This window comes from Vicugna pacos, chromosome 21 (assembly GCF_048564905.1).
Source record: "Vicugna pacos chromosome 21, VicPac4, whole genome shotgun sequence".
Lineage (NCBI taxonomy): Eukaryota > Metazoa > Chordata > Mammalia > Artiodactyla > Camelidae > Vicugna > Vicugna pacos.
This window is the reverse complement of record NC_133007.1, coordinates 2,562,510-2,584,692: the sequence shown is the minus strand read 5'-3', so window position 1 is coordinate 2,584,692 and position 22,183 is coordinate 2,562,510. Positions and strand designations below refer to the sequence as shown.

Here is a 22,183-nt window from a genome sequence, read left to right as displayed (position 1 = left end):
TACTGTATCTGTTCACTTCAGGTGTAGAGCTGTTGAATGATAACTTGTCTGTGTTGATTCATTTTCATGTGTCTCTACCTCCCCTAGAGTATAGAGCAGAATCTGTCTTTTATATATATTGCCAGCTTCTCCCAGGAGAATGCCTATGATTTGATGGATACAGTAACTATATGTTGTCTTCCTGACTGATTGATTGAATGACCAAGTGTAGGAATATGATGTTTTCTGATGTTGGGTTTTTGTTACATTGTGTTTTGTTTTTATAGGAAGAGGCAACAAAGCCAAAAACTGGGGGAAAAGAGAACGGCACTGGGACAATTAACAGTGTTCTAAAGGGGCGAGCAGATCATAGCAAGTTGATTTCTACTGATGGAGCACACAAAAGTGACAGAGGTGGGAAGTCAGGGAGCATCTATGGGTTTTCTTCTCTGCTTAAAAGCTAGTGTGGTTGGAGGGGGGAGGGTATAGCTCAGTGGGAGAGCACACGTTTAGCATGCACGAGGTCCTGGGTTCAGTTCCCGGTACCTCCATTAAAAAAAAGAAAAAAGTAGTGTAAAAAATCTGAAGTGTGTAGATCCAAATCTGATATCCATTTCTTCTTAAGTGTTTTTCTTTTGCCATCTTCCTTCATGAATATCCCAACTACGACCAAGTTTTCTTCCAGAAAATGCTTCAACCCTCTGAAATTCTTTTGTGCCACTTTAATTTATTGACATATTCATGAATCAAGATAGACTTATGTGTATTTAAACTTCCCAGTGGTATGTGTTCTCATTAATGTATCTGTGACTGCATTTTGTAGATGCAACACCAGCATTAAGATTCAAAGGAAAGAAAGATGCAGAATCATCCCGGGCTTTTGAGGTACTGTCTTCTATTATTATTATGTTCAAATGTAAGCATTGCGTGATGTTGAAACATAAATGGAGGGATGTTTTGACTTCACTTTCTCACTTTTACATTTGCCCAGCAAAATTTTGGTTCCTCGCTTTAACCCTCACTTAGTAAAGTCATTCCGTGCTACATGTCATGCCACTGCAGAGTGCACTTGTGTTAATTTTCCAGACTCGCCTAATGAAACTGCTGTATGTAGTGCAAAAGCCAAGGCTTAGAAGTCACAGGGAATCGGTTTGGGTTCTGAAGTTACATTTTCTAAAAACTGAAGAAAATAATTCTTGGTCGGCCTGTGACCAGATGTTTGCTTCTTTGTTATAAATGAATGTGTAAAACTCTTAGATTCAGAGAGAAACAGGTTGTACTAAAAAAAAAAAAAACACAAAAAACCGGTGTTTTTGTTTGTTTAACCACTTTGACCTTGGAAAGACAGTGCCTGCGACTTGAAAGTATTTTTATATTTGGATTGTCAAGTAGATCTGCAGCGAACATTTCAGGAGAAGCAAAAGCATGGGGACTAGTAATAAATATGTGGGATTAAAATACCACCAGTTTGGTTTAGTGATGTTTTACTGAGGACAGCCCATTTTGGGTAGAAAATAGCATGCACTGAGTACCTTTATGGCGAGCGAACTTGAAGGAAGCTAAGTACAAGGTAGTGATGACCTATTGCAAGGTGATAGCCGTGGAAAGAGGTCAGAAGAGCCTGAACTCTTGGATCTCGGCAGGTCCTGTACTTGAAGTCAGCAGACGTGGTAGCATCCTGGTTCTGACCCACTGTGAGATCTTGGAAAAACTTGTCTGACTTGTTTGAATGTCAGTGAGCTCGTTCAAAAACATGGTACTGATGCCTACCTCTCAGGTTATGAGTCATGAACAAAAATGTGGTAACAAATCTGAAAACACGTTGTCAACTGCAAAGGGTGCTATAGAAATGTAAGAATGATCACAGTGGCCACTAGTGACCTACTGAAATGTTGAGGACACCTTTTTAAAATCTGAAGGACAATAAAGTGGGAAAGTTAGAGCGGGCACGGGGATTTCTCACTTGGGGTATGTTGAGTGTCGGTAGGCTATTATCGGAGATCTCCGATAGGTACGTAGTGCTTTGGTACTTGACGCCTTCTGGGGATTTTCCATGTTTTGACCTTAAATAAATTCCTGTTCCTGAACACCAACTAGCACCAGGCAGTTAAGACACTGAATGTAGCAGCTGAGGGGTTAGGCTGTAGTGGCAGGAACAGAAGAACAAGTAAACAGGAACCCTGTATCAGGGACAGTAAGTCCTTCACATAAGGAACGTGGAGAGCGTGAGGTTCGACAACAGTGGGGGAGTTTGTAGTTAGGACGGGGGTGGAGTAAGGCTGGAATTTAGGTAGTCAGGAAAGAGCTGAGTGTGACCAAAGCTGCCAGGTGACGGACAGGAAGGAGCCAGTCGCACGAAGGTCCAGGAGAGGGACGTTCCAGACAGAACAGTGGGTGACATCTGCTCATCACGGTACTCCAGCATCTTGGAGCGGCCAGGAAGCAGCAAGTGGGTAACCGTCCTTAGAGTCACTGTTGTTATTGTTGTGTGTAGAGAAGAGAATGTGCATCATAAGGGCCTGGCACATGCGGGTGGTCACTAAACGGTGTTCTTATTCTTCCCTCAGTGAAGTAAAGCTTATGGTACTTCTTTGAAGAGCTGCATAGCTACTTTTAAAATTTTTCTGCTGTTAATTTAAACATAAATGTTTTTCTTTCTACTTTGGTACTTTATTCAACTATTTTCCCTATCAATAAAAGTTTTATCAAATAATAGATTCGCTAAGCCTTTGTTTACTGAAATGTAGCAGTTTCCACAGTGTTCTGTTAATACTCAACATGACAGGCTCCAAGGCTTGTTTTCATGCCGTGTATGTTATTTTAATGCTAAAAACAATATCTGTCCTAAGAAACATTTTAAATGTATAGCATACTTATTAAAGAATATATTTTAATATGTATTTTAATTTTTTATTGAAGTGGAGTCAGTTTATAATGTTAGTTTCAAGTGTACCTGCAAAGCAATTCAGTTATATGTATAAAAATACATATGTTTTTTAAACGTCCTCTTCTTTTGTCGAGGAATACAAAATGGAATGAGGTGCTTTGAAGTTAATTCTTTGTTGAAATCTGCATGTAAGTCAGTATTTTGTCTGTGAAAATATTTGCTCTAGCTTTCCATGCTCAGTTTACAGAAGATCAAAAGCCAACTGAAGATAAAAGATAGACTTGATCTAAAGAGTGCATATGAAATTTTCTATTTAAATGTTTGGGTTTCCAGGATATGCTTATTTTGTTTTCGAGTCTAATTGCTTTTAAAGTAGGAAATTAAAAAAATAATAATAAGATAGGAAATGCAGGTATTTTCTTAGAAAGGGATCAGGAAATCTTTATGCAACTCATTATTAATATTAATTTTAACAGAGTATCTCCGAGATTGAACTACCGAACTGTGTTGATCATTTATCTGGAGCTGCAGATCTAGGAGAAAAAAATACATTAAATGGACAAATAGAAAGTAAGTACTGTATTTTATTCCAAAAAAAGTCATTTTACAGAATGTTGATTTAAAACATGGATTTGGATCTATTCTCTCAGCCAAAGAAAATCACCTGTTGAACATACAGTGAGAAAAAAGAGGAGAAAAGGAAGTAAACTGTATATCTTACCAGGTGTCAGCAACAGATTAAACTAGAATGCTGTTTAAGGAGCTCAGTTGTTAGTTTTGTTTCAAGATGCTCTGTGACCTGAGGACAATCAGGAAACCAGGAGGAGGGAAGGAGGGAGTGAAGAATGAGGGAGGTAGAGAGGAGGGGAGTAAATGAAGGAAAAGGAGGGGGGTCCCTGGCAGGAGGTGGTAATGTAGAATAGTTCTTTAGAAGAAGGAAGGGAAGAGTGTTTGAAATGAGACGGGTATGAAGTGAGCTCCTTCCAGCACCAAACCTTGTCCGGGAGGCACAGCAGAATGTCCCACTCGCCCGTCCCCTGACCATTAGGAAGGCGGCGAGGACTGCGGTACCTGATCACGCAGAGCTGGGTGTGGCTGCCGGTGAGCACAGGCGGGTGTGGTCAGCTGTCAATGTCTGGACCTTCGTGTCATGCAGCGTGTTGCTGCCTTATAGGATGGTGTCTCATAGGCCAACAGAAGAGAGTGGGAAAGAGGTGGAGAGCAGGGTGCGTTCCGGGGAGGTCAGGGGAGCTGGAGCCTGGTAAAGAGTCCACTGAAAAGTCTGCAGATCCTGATGCAGTTTTTGGGGAAGTGTTACTGGGAGACACGTGCGGCTGTTTCAGAGGGATCAGTTAAGTCCGAGTGCTATAGAAGCAGGCTCGGTATAGACCAGAGTTTCTCAAATTTTAGTCACCTGGGGACCCAGTGAAAAGCGCACATTCTGAGCAGTGGGTCTGCGTTTCTAACAAGCTGTCAGGTGATGCCCATGTTGCTGGTCTTCAGATCACGCTCAGAGGGTAGACTTGTGTTTAAGGGAATCTGGAAGAAGAGCCACTGGGGAGTTAAAGACAACAGCAACAAGGAAAAGCACGATTTTGTTTTTCTTTCTGAGCACGTTCATAGTCAGAGGGAGGCAAAGAGTTGAAGTAGAAATTAGAGGTGTAAGCTACTGCTGCTAAGCAGAGAGGGAAAAGAAGTGGTGGGGATCGTCCATCAAAAGAATAGAAAAGGGGAAGAATTAAGACCACAGATGTAGAGGTACCTTTGAAGAGGAAAGTGAAAGGAAGGAAGGAGGAAAAAAAGCCGCAGGTAGGTGATTTTGGAATTGAGGGGAAACTTGAGAGAACTCCTTTTCGATGGCATCAGTGTATTTGCACTGAAGCCAGGTTAGATCATTGCCAATCCAGAGAATACTGGAATCAGGAGGGGGCCTAGAATTGGGGTAAACCACAGCCTCTCCTCCTATCAGGCTTCAAAGATAAATGTTGTATTGGTATTTGTTATTCAAATGAGACTAACTTGAATATGAAGCATTGGCTGTGTTGTTGTTGTTGTTGTTTTTAATATATGTTATTTTTTGATAAGATATTTATTTCACAAGAATCCTTTTATACATTAGCCTGATTTACCAAACCAATTTTGGAAATAAAAGAAATTAATAGGATTCATTCCATAAATGCTAAAGTTGTTATTTTCAGTGAATACTACACAGGTTTTGAAACATAAAAGACTTTTAATGTCTAATAATTCTGTGGCAATGAAATTTTTTTTTGATCACCAGATTTCAATATTGAAAACTCAGTATACATTCTTTCTTGCATGAGTGGATCAAGAAACTTTGATGGCTAGAGGATCCAAGAAATGTAGGCATATCGGTAGCCCATGTGGATATGGGAAAATATGACTATTTTTATGAACGATTATTCTACAAGTGTGTATCCAGGCTGATCAATTCATAACACTTTCTCTGACGAGAAGTGAACTGCACATTCAAATGAACTGCCATCACAACTGTGGACTTCCTGAATCACAGGACAAATTGAAGAGCATGATAAACACTTGTAGTCTAATGGTGTCAGTCGCATGAAAGATGTGCTGTTGCATTTTACCATCAGCTATCACTTTTGTCTTCTTGGAGCCGTGACTTGTTCCTCTGATTAAAAATCGCTTTTCTCCTCCTCAGGCAGCATGTTCACACTCGTATATGTGCACGTTTCTATTTTATAACGTCATTTGAAACGTACTCGTACTTTTGACATCTTAACTGCATGTTTTGTTAAACCTATATTCCTGCTCTTTATTCAGTATCTATCATGGATTCATATGTCTGTCTTGTTGCTGTCCTAACTGCCCCTGAAAAACAAAACACCGAAACCTAACATGTTCATTTCCAAAGCAAGCATGAGGATTGCGCTCAGTACTAACCGCATGACTGGATAGTTGGCTTTCATATTTACTTATAATTGATTATGTGTCCCTTTTGGCTTTTAGGTTCTATTGAAAAATATCCTCACCTGAAGGTAAAAACTTTTATACTTTTATCTTGAATTTTTTTTTAATGAGGGTACTGGGAATTTAGCCTAGGACCTCATGCACTGCTAAGCAGGCACTCTGCCACTGAGCTAGACCCTCCCCCCTTGAATTATTACTACAGATTGTATCAAATGCACATGATTAATCAGTTTGTTTCAAAAACCATTCAGCCTGCAATTGGAGTGAAAGATTCTGTTCCTAAAAAAACACGAGCAATGAAGAATTTACAAAGATTCAAATCAGGTAAATTTTGCAGTACAAATTTAACTATGAAATGAAGTACAGTCTTCTTATTCCTAATTCCTTTTATTTTTTCTAATTTAATTGAAAGATGACATAAGTAAGGCAGATGTTATGATCGGTATCCATGTTTGAAAAATATGTATAAGCATAAGAAATAGAGTTTTAAAATGTCAGCTTTGACTTGGATGTTTCTATTGATGTTGGGAGACACCAAAGTGCTCAGTTTGGAGTCCCTGTACTTCTCAGGGATTCTGAGAGATTATTAGGTTCTAAGATTTTTCCAGAGTTTTAAAATGCTTAATTGAATTCTGACCTTTATGTAGAGTAAAGCTTCACTTGCTAACATGTCAGTCATATTTCACTTTAATTATTTCATCTAGTGCTATCACATTGATGATATTTATTTCTGTATTTATTTATTAATGAAGGTCCTAGGGATTGAACCCAGAACCTTGTGCATGCTAAGCATGTGCTCTACCACTGAGCTATTTCCCTAGCCCAAAGGTCTTAAGGCAACTGGATGTTTTGATTAGCGCTCTCTCTCTCTGTGTGTGTGTGTGGTGTCTTTGATTATTAAAAATGATGGAAGTAATTAGTCCTACCTTAATGTTTGGTAGATATGATCTTTTAAAGCAATAATCCTAAAAGTTTTTGGGTTTAGGATATTTTTTATACTACTAAAAATTATTGAAAATTCTGAAGAACTGTTAAGTGGGTTGTATCTATTGATGTTTAGTATATTAGAAAATAGAACTGAAAGATTTAAAAAACAAGCACGCACAAACATTCCATTAGCCATTAGAGCTATGATGTTCTCAAATGTCATGTATCTGGAAACCTCCACTGCACACTTAACAGAGAATGAGAATGAAAATAGCATTCAGTATTATTGTGAAAATAGTTTTGACCTCCTGGACTCCCTAGATGGAGGGAACATGGGGCTTCAGGGCTTCTCAGATGACACTTGAGAACTGCTGTTTTAAACAGGGTTCATGGGTGTGAAATAATAAAGGGGCCCTTGTGATGAGGTGGGCTTTAAAGTTCACGTCTACATTTCTTGCCTTTTTTTCTTTAACTTGCCTTAAAAATTTTGAATCTGACAACTTAATTCTTTTTAAAAAAGGAAAACATTTTTGTTATGTATTTCCTGTCTGATGGCACTCTGTACTCTTTGGATCTAGTTTGTACCTAGATTTACCCTATTTTTATATGGAAAAAATTAGTCACTCAAGGCTATCCTTTCTTATATAAATTTATGATGTTTATCCAAGGCTTAAGGTAAGAATTCTGAAGATATTGGTACATTGAGGAAAGACTGCCTCATTGTAATTTAAGTAGTACCATTCAGTAGAAGTTTTCTTAAAGCCCGCATCTCTAGGACTCAATACTGTCATGCATATTTAAACGTCCAGTAAATGGCTGGTTAGGCATACATTTTGTTAATGAAAAACTTCATATGTTGAAGAGTCGTAATTATTCATAAAGCTCTTACAGAATATAGACTGTTTTCTAGAGAGTGATGAGTGAATCCAAATTAGTAATACTAGAAAAGGTAGAAAAAAGAGAGACAGTGGTTCCCTATATGAACAGCAATGACATGTAAAGTGCAACCAGCTGGGAAGGAGCAGTGTGTTTGGGGGAGAGGAGGGCATGGGGCTGCTGCTCTGGGAAGAGAATTTGTAAAAGTTAGTCAAGTTTGTATTGTTATTCACATTCTAATAAGTGGAAACTTTGTTTTCAGGTCCTTCAGAGTGGGTTTCTACTAGTTTGAGCCTCAATAATGAGGCTGGTCAAAGAGCCAAGCATTTGAAAGTTGACAAATGTCTGTTGGTATCACAATCAGTGACCACAAACCAGTCAGCACCCACAGAACTGAGGCAGACGGCCCTGGTAGATAAAGACCGGATGAATATTGGAGCCGTGTCTCTGTCAGAAAACGCAGCGCTCCGTGGCCTGTGTGAGTCACAGCTGCCAGAGAACAGAAGCAGCAAAGAAGGTAATAAAGCAGCACAGAGAGCTAGCCATGGTCTACCTGTGCGTGGCTTCACCGTACTCTGACTTTGCAGAAATCATTTTGTGGCAGGATCTCCTTTGTGTTTACTCCTTTTATGCAACCTACAACCGGACAATACCTTTTTGCATGACATTTACATTCAACCTCTGATCAAAGCAACATATTAAATAGCAAAGAGAATTAGGAGAAAGTAAGTTCGTTCAGAATAGTATTTAGCACACTCCTGAGAGCGGGTAGGAGGATGATGTCTAGAGCTTTGTGAGTAGTTGGGAAACCTAGGTGGACATCCAAAGATTCCCTTCTCAAAGTATGGTTTCTTAGCTTTATTTTTATCTAGCTCTGAATTTATAAATATTTGTTATAGCTGTATTCAGTGTAACTGAAAAAGCACCTCTGCAACTAAATATCAAAGTATTTCTAGTATATTCTCTGCCTTTCTGTATGTTAGAAGTGGCTTTCCCAGCGGTAGTGGCAGACATTGGGAATTTGCTACACAGGACCTCCTTCTTAACTGTGTCCGCACAGTGTATCAGCTTGTTTTATTATTTTTAATGGATTGATGGGTCGAAAAGGATATTGGTTTTTAAGGAGTGCTTGATCACTTAAAAATAATATATGGAATATCAATTCTAATTCTTCTAGGATACCCAGTCTGTTGATTAACCACATCTAATACGTGTTCTACTTTATATACCAATTAATTTAGTGCCTTAATCAGTGATATAATCAGAGCTGTAGTAATAAGTCTTACAATGTTTTTTCTGCTCCTGTAGTTTTATCTTTTCTATCCTTACCTGCAGAATTAATGTTGTATTTGGAAAAGATTCTCAGTTATCTCCTATAGTAGTGACTACAAGCTCAAAACTGAAAGTTTTTCTAATAAATAGTTTATACACAGATACTTTTAAGAGAGTGTCCTCTACAGCATGGGAGCAAAGAGGATAAACATGTAAAGAAATAGTTTACAGTTCAGCTGGTGAAGACACACTAGAAAAATCTGTGAAGTACCAAGGTAGCTCCAAGGAAAGAGATCCCTGTGTCTCTGCGGAAAGAGAGCTGTAATCAAGGAGGACTTCACAGAGCAGGCTGAGTCTTCAAAGAGGCAAAGGAACTTGTCAGAACAGTAGAGGGAAACGTTTCAGATAAAGGAAAGATAAAAGCATAAAAACTAGCAATAATTTTGGAAACCATGAATGACATTGCTCTTGAAGCTTGGTATGTTGTTAAAAAAGGTACTGTTAGGAGGTAGAGAATAGAGTCTATCGTGACTTTGTATATTTCTACTGTATTTTTAAATTTTGTTTTATTTCTCTTTGTTTTGTTCATGTCTGGTGAATCAGTTTGTGAGTGAAACTTTGAGATGTTTGTATGCCTTTAATCTGGTAACATCTAGTAGTTCCCAAATAGTTTGTTGAAGTTTTAAATAATTAGAAGTATTTCTTAAAGAAGTAAATATCCGGCTAAAGATGAAACTTAATTTAAACTGTCAATTGATGAAATGTGTTTTATGTTTTTATAAAGATGATGCCTTTTTTCTAGCTGTTCTAGATAAAAATGAATTTTAACTAAGCATATTCATTTTTTAGCAGACCTAGACTTAGAAAGGACATCTGAGGAAGAGGAAGAAAGACTTGATGGAAGTGAAAATAACCATTCACAGGTATGTAAAAATGTAAATTTAAATTTCTGGTTTAATACTGTTTTCTGTGCTTTAATAACACAGTTCAAAAGAAATTGCCTTTCAAACTAGACTTTTAGAGTCAATAAATAATTATTTAATATTTAGTTTTTAATAGCATTCTATCTAGTTACAAAACTTAAAGTATTGTTAGGATCTATAATCATTTATAGTTAAACTTTATCCTTGGAATTGAGGCAAAAAAAAACCTTCCTGAATATTGTTTTCCTGTGGTAAAAAAAATTATAAAAGATAGAGTGGAAAAACAGAAAATCCTCCTTTGTTGTAGAAACATTTACTTAAAAATCATTTAGAAACACTATTGATAAAGTTAGCCTTTTGATAGAAATCAGTTCTTTCGAGAAGTGTCTGTGTTTTTGCTCTCATAAAAAGATGGATATCTATCACCTCTGTACACTGAGCATATTTTATAACTATGTTGGACACTGTGAAATAGCATTATTTATTCGTAGGTCAAAGAGCAGATGAATTCTGTGGATGGCCTCGATGACTTAACTCTGTCACCGGGGACAGCTTCCGAGGATTCTGAGTCGCTTTTCCATAACTCTAAGAACACCCTGAGGCCAGTCAAACAACTTGGCCCGGAGAGTGAAGGTAGGCGCCCCCCCCCCGTGTGACTACACAGCCTGTTTAAGTGTCTCGCGGTGACGTACGCACACCCAGCGCTGCCCGGGGAGCGTGGCTGCGTCACAGGCCGCTGCGTCTCAGAAGCCTGCTCTGTGTTGAAGCAGAATCAGACGTGTGCGCTGCCAGCCAGGGGCTGTGGCCGTCCCCTCTCCCTGTGCTTTCTGTTGCCTCTGCTGCTCTTACGCCTTCACCCGGGGTCAGGTCATCGCTGCTTCCCTCCTAGAACGCTGAAATCACCTCAGGACTTTCTTGGCCGCCGCTCCGCCTCCTGGGACCTTGGTCTACACCGCAACCGTGATTACTAGACAGTTTTTAAAATTCAGGTCTTTGTTACCTCCTTGCCTAAAATCCAGCTCCTGCTTCTGTAGCTCCATGGTTAAAGGCCACAGTCCTCTGGCTTCATCTTGTTTCCTTTTATTACCCTTCTTTCCACATGAGTTTTAGAATCAGCTTGTCAATGTAAAAAAAAAAAAGTCTGGTAGTGTCCTGGAAATGAGATGTAGATTATGTTGAATCTGTAGGTTAATTTGGGGAGAATTGACTTCTTAACAATACGGAATTTTTAACCCCGAACAAAGTTGATTTCTCCGTTTACATAGGTCTTCCTTGATTTTCTCAGTAATATTTTAGAGTTTTTAGTGTCTGGGTCTTTTCGTCTTTTATGAGTTTACCTGTATTTCTTATTTTTCAGTGAGGTTATAAGTTGTATATTTTTATTTATTTGTTTTAAAATAATGTATTTTAAATTTTAGTTTCTGATGATAGAAATACAGTTGATTTCTGTATGCTGACTCTGTGCCCTCCAACCTGGCTGAACCTATTTGTTAGTTCTAGTAGCCTTTTTATGGATTCTCTCAGATTTTCTACATAATCAGAGGTGGTCAAGCTTTTTCTTCTTTAAACTACTGTCTTACTAAAGATAGTTCACATTTAAGACTTGCAGCCAATAAATAAATACATTCCCTGTCACAGCTAATCAGCTCTGTCACCGTTGCAACAAGAGTAGCCATAGACAATACACAAGTTAATGGACGTGGCTGTAATGGATGTGGTAAAAGTTTATTTACCAAAGCAAGCAACCCAGCCCACAGGTTGGAGTTAGCTGACTCGCACCATATAATCATATTCCCCGCTGATTAGCTGACAGTTTTACCTCTTCATTTCCCATCCAGATGCCTTTTGGTTCTTTATGTTGCCTGATTGCACTGGCTCCAGTACGGTGCTGATTAGAAGGAGTAAGAGAAGCCACTCCTGTCCGGTTCCTCACCTTCTGGGAAAAGCATTCCGTTTTTCACCGTTGCGTATGGTGTCAGCTGTAGGCTTGGCATAGATCTTTGTCATAGTGAAGATGATCCCTTGGTTCCTAGTTTCCTGGAAGTTTTTATCAGGAATAGGTGTTGAGGTTTGACAAGTGCCTCTTTTTATCCACTGACATGATCATATGGTTTCTTTTTTAGTTTGTTAATATGATGAATAGCATTGATTTTTAAGTGTTAAAACAGCCCTGCATTCTTGGGATACACCCGATTTGGTCACAATGAATTATCCTGTATTGTTGGATTTAATTCGCTAATGTCTTCTTTAGAATTTTTACCTCCATTTTCATGACATTAGTTTTCTTTCTTGTAATATCTTTGTCTGGTTTTCGATTCAGGGTAATGTCAGTTTTAGAGAATGAGGACATATTTCTTCCTCTTCGTTTTTTGAGGAGAATTTGTGTAGAACTGGTATTAAATTTTCCTAAAATACTTGGTAGAATTCACCAGTGTAACCATTGGGACTGGAGTTTTCTTTGTCGTAAGGTCTTTTACATAGGACTTTTGTTTTCGTTTTTAAGATATAGGGCTTTTTTAGCTTGTTTGGTCTTTCTTAATTGAGCTTTTGTAATTTCTCTCCTTCAAGGAATTTTACCCACTTCATCTGAGTTGTCAAATTTATTTGCGTAATGTTCATAATACTACTTTGTCACTCTTTTAATATCTGCAGAGCTTAGAAGAATGTCTTGCACGTTATAGATGCTCAATATCCATTTGTTCAACGTATGGATGAATGAATGTGAAATTGCACAGTTCTTTATACACAAAAAGTATTCATGTATTTTGTTTCTGTTTTTGTTTTCTTCCTAATGCAGATTCTGATCGGTTATTGAACATTCAGGATCCAGTTGATTCAGTCAGATCAATAGAACTTAAAGAATCTGACTGTGCAGTACTTAGAGGAAAACTTAAAGAAATGGAAAATAAGGTGAACTGGCTACACACAGAGCTGCTGAAAACAAGAGAAGCAAAATCACAGTTAAAACTTCAAAATGTGGAGTGGGAACGAGAGCTCTGCCGCATGAGGTACTGAATTTCTTGGTTTTAAAGAAATATTTGAACTCTTTATATTTACTTTAATACTGTAGGTATGTAGGAGAAGTCTTATAATTGCTCACTTACCTTTTGGGATTTTACAGGGGAGAAAATTTCATTAATATTGTGGAATATGAGACTCTTGGAAATAACACAGCCATATATATATATATATATGTATATATATATATACATATATATATATATGTATATATATATGTATATATATATGTATATATACATATATATATATATCCTCCTATATTTCTTTAAAACAAATCTTTGATCCTTATCTCTCAATTGTCCTCCAGAAAGTTTGTATTACTTTACATTCCCACTTGCAGAATTATGAAATGACCATTTTTCTCAAGGCAGAAACTTTAAAAAAAATTTATGCAGTTTGATTCTTAACATATGAATGGATGGACTGAAAAGTAAAGTGGAAAGTGATTACTGGTTAGTTTATTCAGCATCGCTCTCATACAGAGATAAGATTAGTTCAAAGGTCTATGCTGAAAGCATGGATTACTCTTTATTTTTTAATTACTTACTGTGGATCCTGCCTTGTACCAAAAGGGATTTAAAAATGATTTACTAAATAAATAATATTCCACAAGGTAAGTTCAAAGTGTTGCAAAAGAAGAAACATAGTGTAGGGCATCAGGGAGTAGACTCCCCAGCCTCACCTTGGATTATGCTAATTAGCGGGTCTGTGTTCTGGAAAAGACACCTGCGGATGTTAACCTTCCGCTGGAGATCATGTAGGAGTCCCTGTAATACTTCAGGAAGTTGAAATTTTATCTCTCATGAACTTATACACTTGTTTCTAAATAGCAACTTCTCTTTTAACTAGTAACTAAATTCTCTGTCCCAATGAAGGAGTAATTTATGACTATGTGGGGAAAAAAGGGTAATTTTCAATTCAAACCTTACTGAATAATTGCAAGATTTCTTTCCTACACTATTGACCAGAGTTACTCTTGTCTGAAACCCAGTAGCATTTTGTCTTTTCATTGCTACTTTTCAAACGTGTGTGTGTGTGTATATCTTTATGAAGAGATTGAAGTGAGGAAATTAAAATGTGAGACTTAGAAATGAAAAAAAAATTGAGAACATAGAAATAACATTAGGGTAATAAATGAGCATGTGAAGAATCACATCATAAAGTGAACTTTTAATTTTCTAACAAAATAAATTTTAAGGTAAGCCTATTTCACTGCAGATGCACATTAGAACAAGAAAACAAGAAGAAGAAAAATGCTTATACATTATATGAAAAATGTAAGGATGATTTAAAAAGAAAAGAGAAACAATACAATGAGCAAGTTGACCTGAAACAACAACTTGAAAGCACTGCCCGAGCACTAGAATGCAAACTGAAGAGTGTAAGGAATAAACCAAATCAGGTAAATTAGTCATAATGTGAAAGTTTCATACCTCTAACACTGTTTCATCAATATTATTTATAATATTCTTTTGAATTAATCTATATTTTCATTTAAAACAAATAAAATTTATCTCATCCTAAATATGAACTATGACATTTAGAGCTTAATTTACTAATTTCTTGGTGTTCTTGGCATCTAATAGATGCTCTGTGTCTTTTCTGAATGAAGGAATGGAAGTTAAATTGAGCTTCATCATTAACATAAGGATTGACGGTTTTGGTCCATTGAACAAAGTAACAAGTCTAATTCAAATCCAGGTGTTAATTTTGGCTTTTTGAAGTTAAAATCCAGGCTAAATCACCTTGAGACTATGATGGAACTGGTTAAATGCCTTATAAAGAAATTTTCTGTCACTGGGATTTCAAAATTTGTAGATACTGACAGGCATATGCAGAATAGATAAACAAGATTATACTGTACAGCACAGGGAGATATATGCAAGATCTTGTGGTAGCTCCCAAAAAAAAGTCACAATGAATATATATATGTTCATGTACAACTGAAAAATTGTGCTCTACAGTGGAATTTGACACAACATTGTAAAATGACTATAACTCAAGTTAAAAAGTGCTAAAAAAGTTTTTCTTTCATGATACTACATCCCTTGTGTTTTTGCTCTGTGATACATTTAGCTGTCATGTGTATTAGAATTTGTTATTTATGTGCATTAAAGGTCCCTGTGCTTAAAAAGGCTACTTCTTATTAACAGGTTTTAAAAATTTTTTTAAAGATTCCCCTCCTAAGCTTTTTTTGACTTTTTTTCATGGTGTAAAACCCAAACCCTAATGTCATATGTCTCCAGGTTTTAGAAGAGCGAAATGACGCTCAGAGACAACTTTCCCGAGAGCAGAATGCCCGAGTAATACAAGATGAAGTCCTGGCCCATCGTCTTTCCCAACAAAAGGAGGCAGAAAAGGCTAATGAGAAAATGAAAGCTGAGGTATTTTCTTTAGTCATCTTCAAACGTGTGTGTGTGAATTTGTATACTTATATAGTTTAAAAACCAAAACTGTAGGTACAGAAAGTATAGAGGGTTTTAAAAGCCTGCATATATAAATACATTTTCTGGGGGTTTCATTTCTGGTCTATTGGATAAAGCGATATTTTGAATTCAAATCCACTTGCCGGCAACAGTGATGTAGTGACATTCACAATGGCCTCATCCAAGGAGAGGCTGTTAATATTGTCCATAGGAATTGATGAACTTTCCATGATCCAAAACTGTTGCTACTAACGGCAAGCATTCTAGTTTCTGGCAGTGATCTCACTCCTTTGATAGACGAATGGAGAGGTTACTTTATCATTTCCACTGATGGTAAGGAGGAAAAAGTATAGACAGTTCAGAAACCGTAGTTTGGGTGTCATTCTCCTACGTGTGATAAAAGGTAACGCTCTGCTCCATGTGGTATCCGATTTCAGTACAAGGAGCTTTCGAATACAGTGATAGATACGCCATAATCTATTCTTAGTGATAATTTATTGATCAGGACTTTATTTTTAATAAAACAGTTCACTGTATTTCCCTGCTGTTTCACATCCATTACTGTTATAAACAGCATGAAGAAGAAATAAAAATTATTGCAGAAGCAAATAGTCTCCTGATTTTCTAAGAAGAGCTCTGTAAATTTGACCTTCTTTACCTTTAGTGTATTCACCATTAGGGAAATAGAAGGCTTCTCTTGTGTTTATGTATTTATCCTAGAGAAGTAGCTTTGGTTTGGTGTAAGAGTCGTAGACTCAGAAGCCCTGGGGAAAACCCTGCAGCTTGCTTGTGTTTTTAACCCTTTATTCCAGAATTGTCACAGCTAAATGAGTTAACTGATGTTTGTAGACGTGCTTAGTACAGTGCTTAGGTTTATCATTTATCCGTAGATGTAATTCTTATAACTCGCTCTAAAAATGTTAGAAAGGGAGAATGTTTATGGAATATTCTCAGGAAAGAATTTTTTAGGAAATCTAACCTGTCCCAATTTCTACAGAGCTAAGGCTCTTACTTTGGGGGTAGCTGTAAAGGTTAGATGTCAGATATAATTTTTAAGTGTAGTCAGATTTATGCATTTTTTATTTTAAGCCTTTTGGGTTTGTTGTATTTCAGAGAAAGAAAGGCCTTTCCGATTCTGAGCTTCTTAAACATCCTTTTGTGGTTTCTTTTTAGCTTTCATGGATTCACTGTCTTTAATTAAATTTTTGAACTTTAGGGGATTTCTGGTTGAAGTTTGAGATTTGTATCCACCTTAAGTTTTTCCAGTTGGATACCCAGTTACTGCAAACTTTTTGTTGTATAAACTTAGAGATTAGTCTTCCACTTCAAAGGAAATTATGATATGTCAGTTTATTGCGTTACAGTTCAAAGAGTAAGAGATGAGGGGTTTCACTTACAGGACACAATGGATTTTGAGCTGTCTGACCCAAAAGATAGCAGCGAGGTGCTTCCTCAGCAACTTGCTGAAGCTGAACGTCAATTCCGTGGCCCAGAAATTGAGCTCCATCCCAGGAGAGATGCTCTTAGACCAACGACGTTGGTATTACAGTGTGTGCACAGAGACCGAGGCCAAGCCCAGCGTTCAAACAAGGAAACTGAACCCTTGTCTCAGAGCAAACAAGGGGACGTCATCAAATACATTGCAAAGCAGGCACTCTTGAAGGAGACAATATGTAAACTACAAAGTGAAAACACGTTGCTTCGACAGCAACTAGAAGTTGCTCGAAATGAAGCCAGAAGCGAAAAGACAATATTTAATACCCCAGAGCCATTTCTGGATCACATGGGGAAACTTGAAGCCATGAGCAGACGAGTTCTGATGCTGGAGGAAGGAAACAAGGAGTTAATTAAAGAATGCAGATGTTTAAAGGACAGACTGTGTCAGTATGAAACGGACAGAGCAGAAATGGAAGTAAGTACCCAGAAAGGGAACTAATTTTCAGACTTCCTCAAAGAGAATTCAAAGTAGTATCTGATGGAAGCTGAACGTTGAAACTAGTTGAATATAAAAAATGTGCAGGCTATAAATAATTACACTGTAAAGCAGCCTAAAGGCATTTTTTGTATGCAGCAAACAAAAATTAGACCTGAGAGGTGCTTTTCTTTGAGTAAAGATGCCGTGTCACCTGAAATTCTAAGAGATTAAGCTATAAGCTGTTGACAGATACAGGCAGGTCTTAGTAATTTATACTGCCCAAATCATTCTAATCTTCCTGTCACCACATTTTAGTATCGTGAAGCAGATAAATGAAATGCTTAGACCTAAAATGAGTAATTTGAAATTAAGATTCAGTTATGTGAACAAAATAAACAAAAAAGAAGTGAGAGAGAAAGAGAGAAAAGATTCAATTGTGTGGATTACCTTGACAGTTAATGTGTAAATGCTGTATCTTGCAGCACTTTTCCTTCAGTAGCTTTTCATACATTTTTAGTTGATATAACTTTATTTTTATTCATGTCAGTTGGAATTAAATTTAGAAATACTTTCATCTCAAATCATGTATTGTTATGACCTCTCCATTCCTTAAAGGCATCTACTTTTCATTCAGTCATAATTTGGGAGAAATGTAAATTTTAGCAAAACTGTTTGACTTAGTCTCCCCTGTTCTATTTGTAATTTACTTTGAACATTTTTTCAAATAATGTGCTCACAGTTCTCATTGCAAGGCTCAGTTACTGTCATTCGGATCTAAGTTTGTCCAGTACAGAGGAAGTGGGGCGCTCTGTGATGTTCGAGTCTGGCACTGGGGTCCCATTTTCAGACTGAGGAGGAGCAGCCAGAGTCCTGAGTGGCAGGAAGGGAGTGCGTGGGACGGGTGGGGGGAGCCGTAGGAGCTGCAGTCCAGGAGGCAGGGGACGACAGGTTGTCTCGGGTCACCAAAGACCATTGGAATATCCTCCTTTTTATTGTGAGATGGGAGTCTGTTGGAAGGATTTAAACACCAGATTGAATATGTGAAGAACTCTGAACTTAAGCCTCTAATGAGAAAGAGGGAGAATGTTCCACAGTGTGGAACTGACCACCGCTCATCCCACCCGCACACCCCTTCCTGTCTGAGACTTCAGTGGGGGTGAAGCTCGGCCGCTTCCTGGGAGGGGCAGGGAGTGGCTGGTGGGGCTGCCTCCATTGTCTAAGTTAACTTCCTGTCGGTAAGGCAGGAGGGTCATGCCTTCTGTGGGTTTAATGAAGTTCAGTAGACAGGAATGTGTGCCTATGATGAAAAGACAGTGAACTGATGTCTGTGGGGATAGTTCTCAAAGCCCATTTGTTGGAGTTACATATTATTAATGTAACTTAATGATAAGGTGACAGAAAATTCAGTAACAGACTTATCTTTTTAGGCCCGTATGAGACAGCTTCAGCAAGAACTGGCTGGCACCCGAAAGAAAGTGTCCATGTTGGAAGCATCCCTGGAGGTGACAGCACATCATCAAACTAACTCAGAAAATAAGAGACAGGATGGAGAAAGGAAGCCACATCAAACTGCGAACCCAGTATGTATGAAATCCAGCACGTCGGCTGTGAACGTGCAGCGCAGAGTGTTGCAGGACCCTAGCTTTTCAGGGACAGCTTTCTTTTGCATCTTCATTATAATTTCACTTTTATTTATAATGCACTTGTTTCTTAAATGTTGACTTTCATTCTGCCATTCTTTTTTTTTCTTATAATATTTACCCTTAGAGAAGTTGAGAATTATACCTCTTTTCTCACAGAAGTTAACTTTTTTTCCCTATTAAACAGTATGTTTTAGTGATCTCTCGCCACAATGAGGCAAGCTAGATAAAATCAGAGGATAATGTTTCATGGAATGTTCCAGAAAATTGTCATGTCTCATCTTCACTTTTGTGAATGGATATAGAACCTGTGTGTATTTATTTCATGGATCTCAGAATACCTTGTGCAGAAAGGTCATTATACAAACCAGTTGAAGTTAGACATTGCCTTCATTTTCTATTCATTTTAGACATGTTGTCAAAGCATGGAGAAGTTCAGATCACATCTGTACACCCAAAGTAGAGAATTAAGAAAATTGTCTGGATCCTGCCTTTGGATTTTTTTTTAACTTTGTTGAGAGACAATTCACATATTATAGGGGGATTGCATAACTCAAGTGGTAGTGTGCATGCTTAGCATACACAAGGTCCTGGGTTCGATCCCCTGTACCTCCTCTAAAAATAAATAAGTAAAACTTAATTACTTCCCTCCACCAAAAAAGAAAAATATTCACGTATCGTATAATTCGCCCATTTAGGATACATAGTTAGTATCTCCTAGTATATTCAGAGATGTGCAGCTGTCACCACAATCAATTTTAGAACATTCCCATCACCCCAAAAAGAAAGCCTGCATCCCTTGGCCATCACCCCCAGCACTGCAGCCCCCCCATCCCCCGGCAACCACCAGTCTGACTTCTGTCTCTATAGATGTGCCTGTTCTGGGTGTTCCCCATGAATGAAATCACATGCTGTGTGGTCCTTCATGATTAGCTTTTTCCATTTGACAAAACGTCTTCAAGGTTCATCCATGTTACAGCGCTTGTCAGTATTTCCATTTCTGTTTATTGTCGAACAGTACTCGGTTGTGGGGCTAACCCATTTATCCATCCATCAGTTGATGGACCTTTGGATTGCCTCTGCTTTTTGGCTATTGCTAATAATGCTGCTGTGAACATTTCTGTCCCAAGTTTTGGTGTAAACATGTCTCCACTTCTTTGGGGAATATACTTAAGGATGGAAATGCTGTCACATGGGTCATATGGTAACTCTGTTTAACCTTTTGAGGCCCTGCCATACTGTTTTCCAGAGTGGCTGCACCATCTAACATTTTTATCCAAAGTGTATAATTCTCCCAATTTCTATGCAGTCCTGTCACCACTGGTCATCAGCTCTCCTGGTAGGTGTGAACTGGCATCTTGTTGTGGCTTTGATTTGCATTTTTCTGATGACTAAGAATGTTGGGGATCTTTTCATGAGCTTATCTATTTGTGTATCTTCTTTGAAGACCTGTCTGTTTAGGTTTTTGCCCATTTTCAAATTGGGTTGTCTTTTTATGATTGAATTGTCAGAGTCCTTTTTGTATCCTGGGTGCAAGCCTTTGATCAGATGTAGGATTTTCAAGTATTTCCTCCTGTTCAGGAGCTTGCCTTCTTACCTTCTTGATGGTGTCTTTTGAAGAGTAGAAGTTTTTAATATTGATGAAGTTCAGTTAATCTATTTCTGTCTTTTACTGCCCTAAGAAACAAGTGCCAGATCCAGTCATGAAGACACATGCCTGTGTTTTCTTCTAAGAATTTTGTAGGTTTAGCTCTTTCATTTAGAGTTAATTTTATATATATTGTATGAGGTAGAGGTCGAATTTCGTTCTTTTGCATGTGGATATCCAGTTGTCCCTGTACCATTTGTTAAAAAGACTATTATTGTCTCATTCAGTTATTTGACACTCGTATTGAAAATCAGTTGACAGTAAATGTGAGGGTTTCTTTTAGATTCTCAGTGGTGATGCATTGATCTATGTCTGTCCCATGCCAGTACCAATTCAGATGTTATGAGAACTCTTTCCGAGTCTTCTTGCATAGTACCAGTTGTTTTACATCATAATAAAATGTCAGTGTCACGGAATGTCTGTAACTCCACTTCTGTGGAGATCTGCTGCGTCCTGAAGGGGCCTGTGGCCAGCTTATGCCTTGCTGACTCTGTGACATGACAGAAAGTAGGCTTGCAAAGGTAAAGTCCATTCCTTCCCCCCGTTCAGACCTTTAGTTTCTCACCCAGTGCCTCCCACTTTACTCCAGTTTCCATCAAATCATGGTCACGGGATCTTCTGACTCAGTCTGCAATACACTTCATTATGTTGCACTCATTATAATTCATAGACTCATCCATAGATTTCACTACTAGAGGCAGAAGATTAAGCCTGGAGAAGATTAATTCAACCTTCCTCTTTGGAAGCCTCTCTAATCCATCATCTTGCAGTGCACGATGAAGTCCTCTTTTGGCTTGGTTCCTGTGTGTAACTCTGTTGCCGATCTTGTTCTTGGTGCAGATCCTGCATTCTCAGCTCCCTGTGTCTACCTCGCTTTACTTAAAAGGAGAGGTGCCTAGCTGTATTCTATAGCTTAATGCATAATGAATGAAATAAATATTTCATCCCATCCAAGGAAAATTTTCCCAGAGTACAGCTGTTAAAAATTAGATAATATTCAGTCAGTTTATCAGAAACAGATAACAGATTCGTAATTTGAATTTCAAAAGTTCAAAGCCAGTCTGTGTTATATGGAGAAGCATTGTGCTACAACATGAAGCTGAGACAGTCTTACCTTCCCTTACCAACGAGCTTTTAAGTAAGGTAAAGGAAAAATTGTATTTAATTTAAATACTGCCAAAGGACACTACATTTATGGTTCCATAATACTTTATTTTCTCTCTGAGGAAAGGAAAATGAAGAGTGAGTGCTAGATTAGTAAGTTCTCAAAGCTGCCTGTCACTTAGAAGTTCAGTTCGTTGAAATGAGGTAAAAAGGTTGATTTTGGTAAACTATTTCTAGTTGTTTTTCAATTATTAGACATCAAATCCTGTGTCTCCTTGCTTACCAGGCTTCCTTATCCTGAAAGTTGAGGGGAGACTGTGAAATACATGCCTGTTTGTAAGAAGCTGTAATTGGAGGAAACTCTGAAGTACCTTCCTTCTCACTAGTTCTGAGGTCTTTCAGTTACGTGCTGTTTCTCATCAGCACTTTGTCATTAGTAAGTTAATCTCAACGTTTGTTACTTTCCAGTTTATAGGAGACCAATTTCTACTCTATTCAAGTTACATTTCATACTATCTTTTTTTATCCACTCTTCTGTTTATCTGTTTTTGCCTAACAAACTCCCCAAAGTTCAGTGGCTTAAATAAGCATTTATTTTGTTCACAACCTACCC

At 37.9% G+C, this 22,183-nt stretch overlaps 1 protein-coding gene across 1 annotated transcript in view; it reads left to right on the top strand.

The window, feature by feature from the left end:
* The window catches only part of LOC140688153 (ankyrin repeat domain-containing protein 26-like), a 48,867-nt gene that overhangs the window by 14,671 nt on the left and 12,013 nt on the right, over positions 1-22,183 (top strand). The window contains exons 13-25 of the mRNA XM_072946905.1: positions 267-393; positions 803-864; positions 3,343-3,436; positions 5,858-5,886; positions 6,070-6,142; positions 7,884-8,138; positions 9,743-9,816; positions 10,308-10,449; positions 12,614-12,824; positions 14,056-14,239; positions 15,084-15,221; positions 16,663-17,175; positions 18,606-18,758. Coding sequence (XP_072803006.1) covers positions 267-393; positions 803-864; positions 3,343-3,436; positions 5,858-5,886; positions 6,070-6,142; positions 7,884-8,138; positions 9,743-9,816; positions 10,308-10,449; positions 12,614-12,824; positions 14,056-14,239; positions 15,084-15,221; positions 16,663-17,175; positions 18,606-18,758 — 2,055 coding nt within the window. The remainder of the gene's footprint in view (positions 1-266; positions 394-802; positions 865-3,342; positions 3,437-5,857; positions 5,887-6,069; positions 6,143-7,883; positions 8,139-9,742; positions 9,817-10,307; positions 10,450-12,613; positions 12,825-14,055; positions 14,240-15,083; positions 15,222-16,662; positions 17,176-18,605; positions 18,759-22,183) is intronic.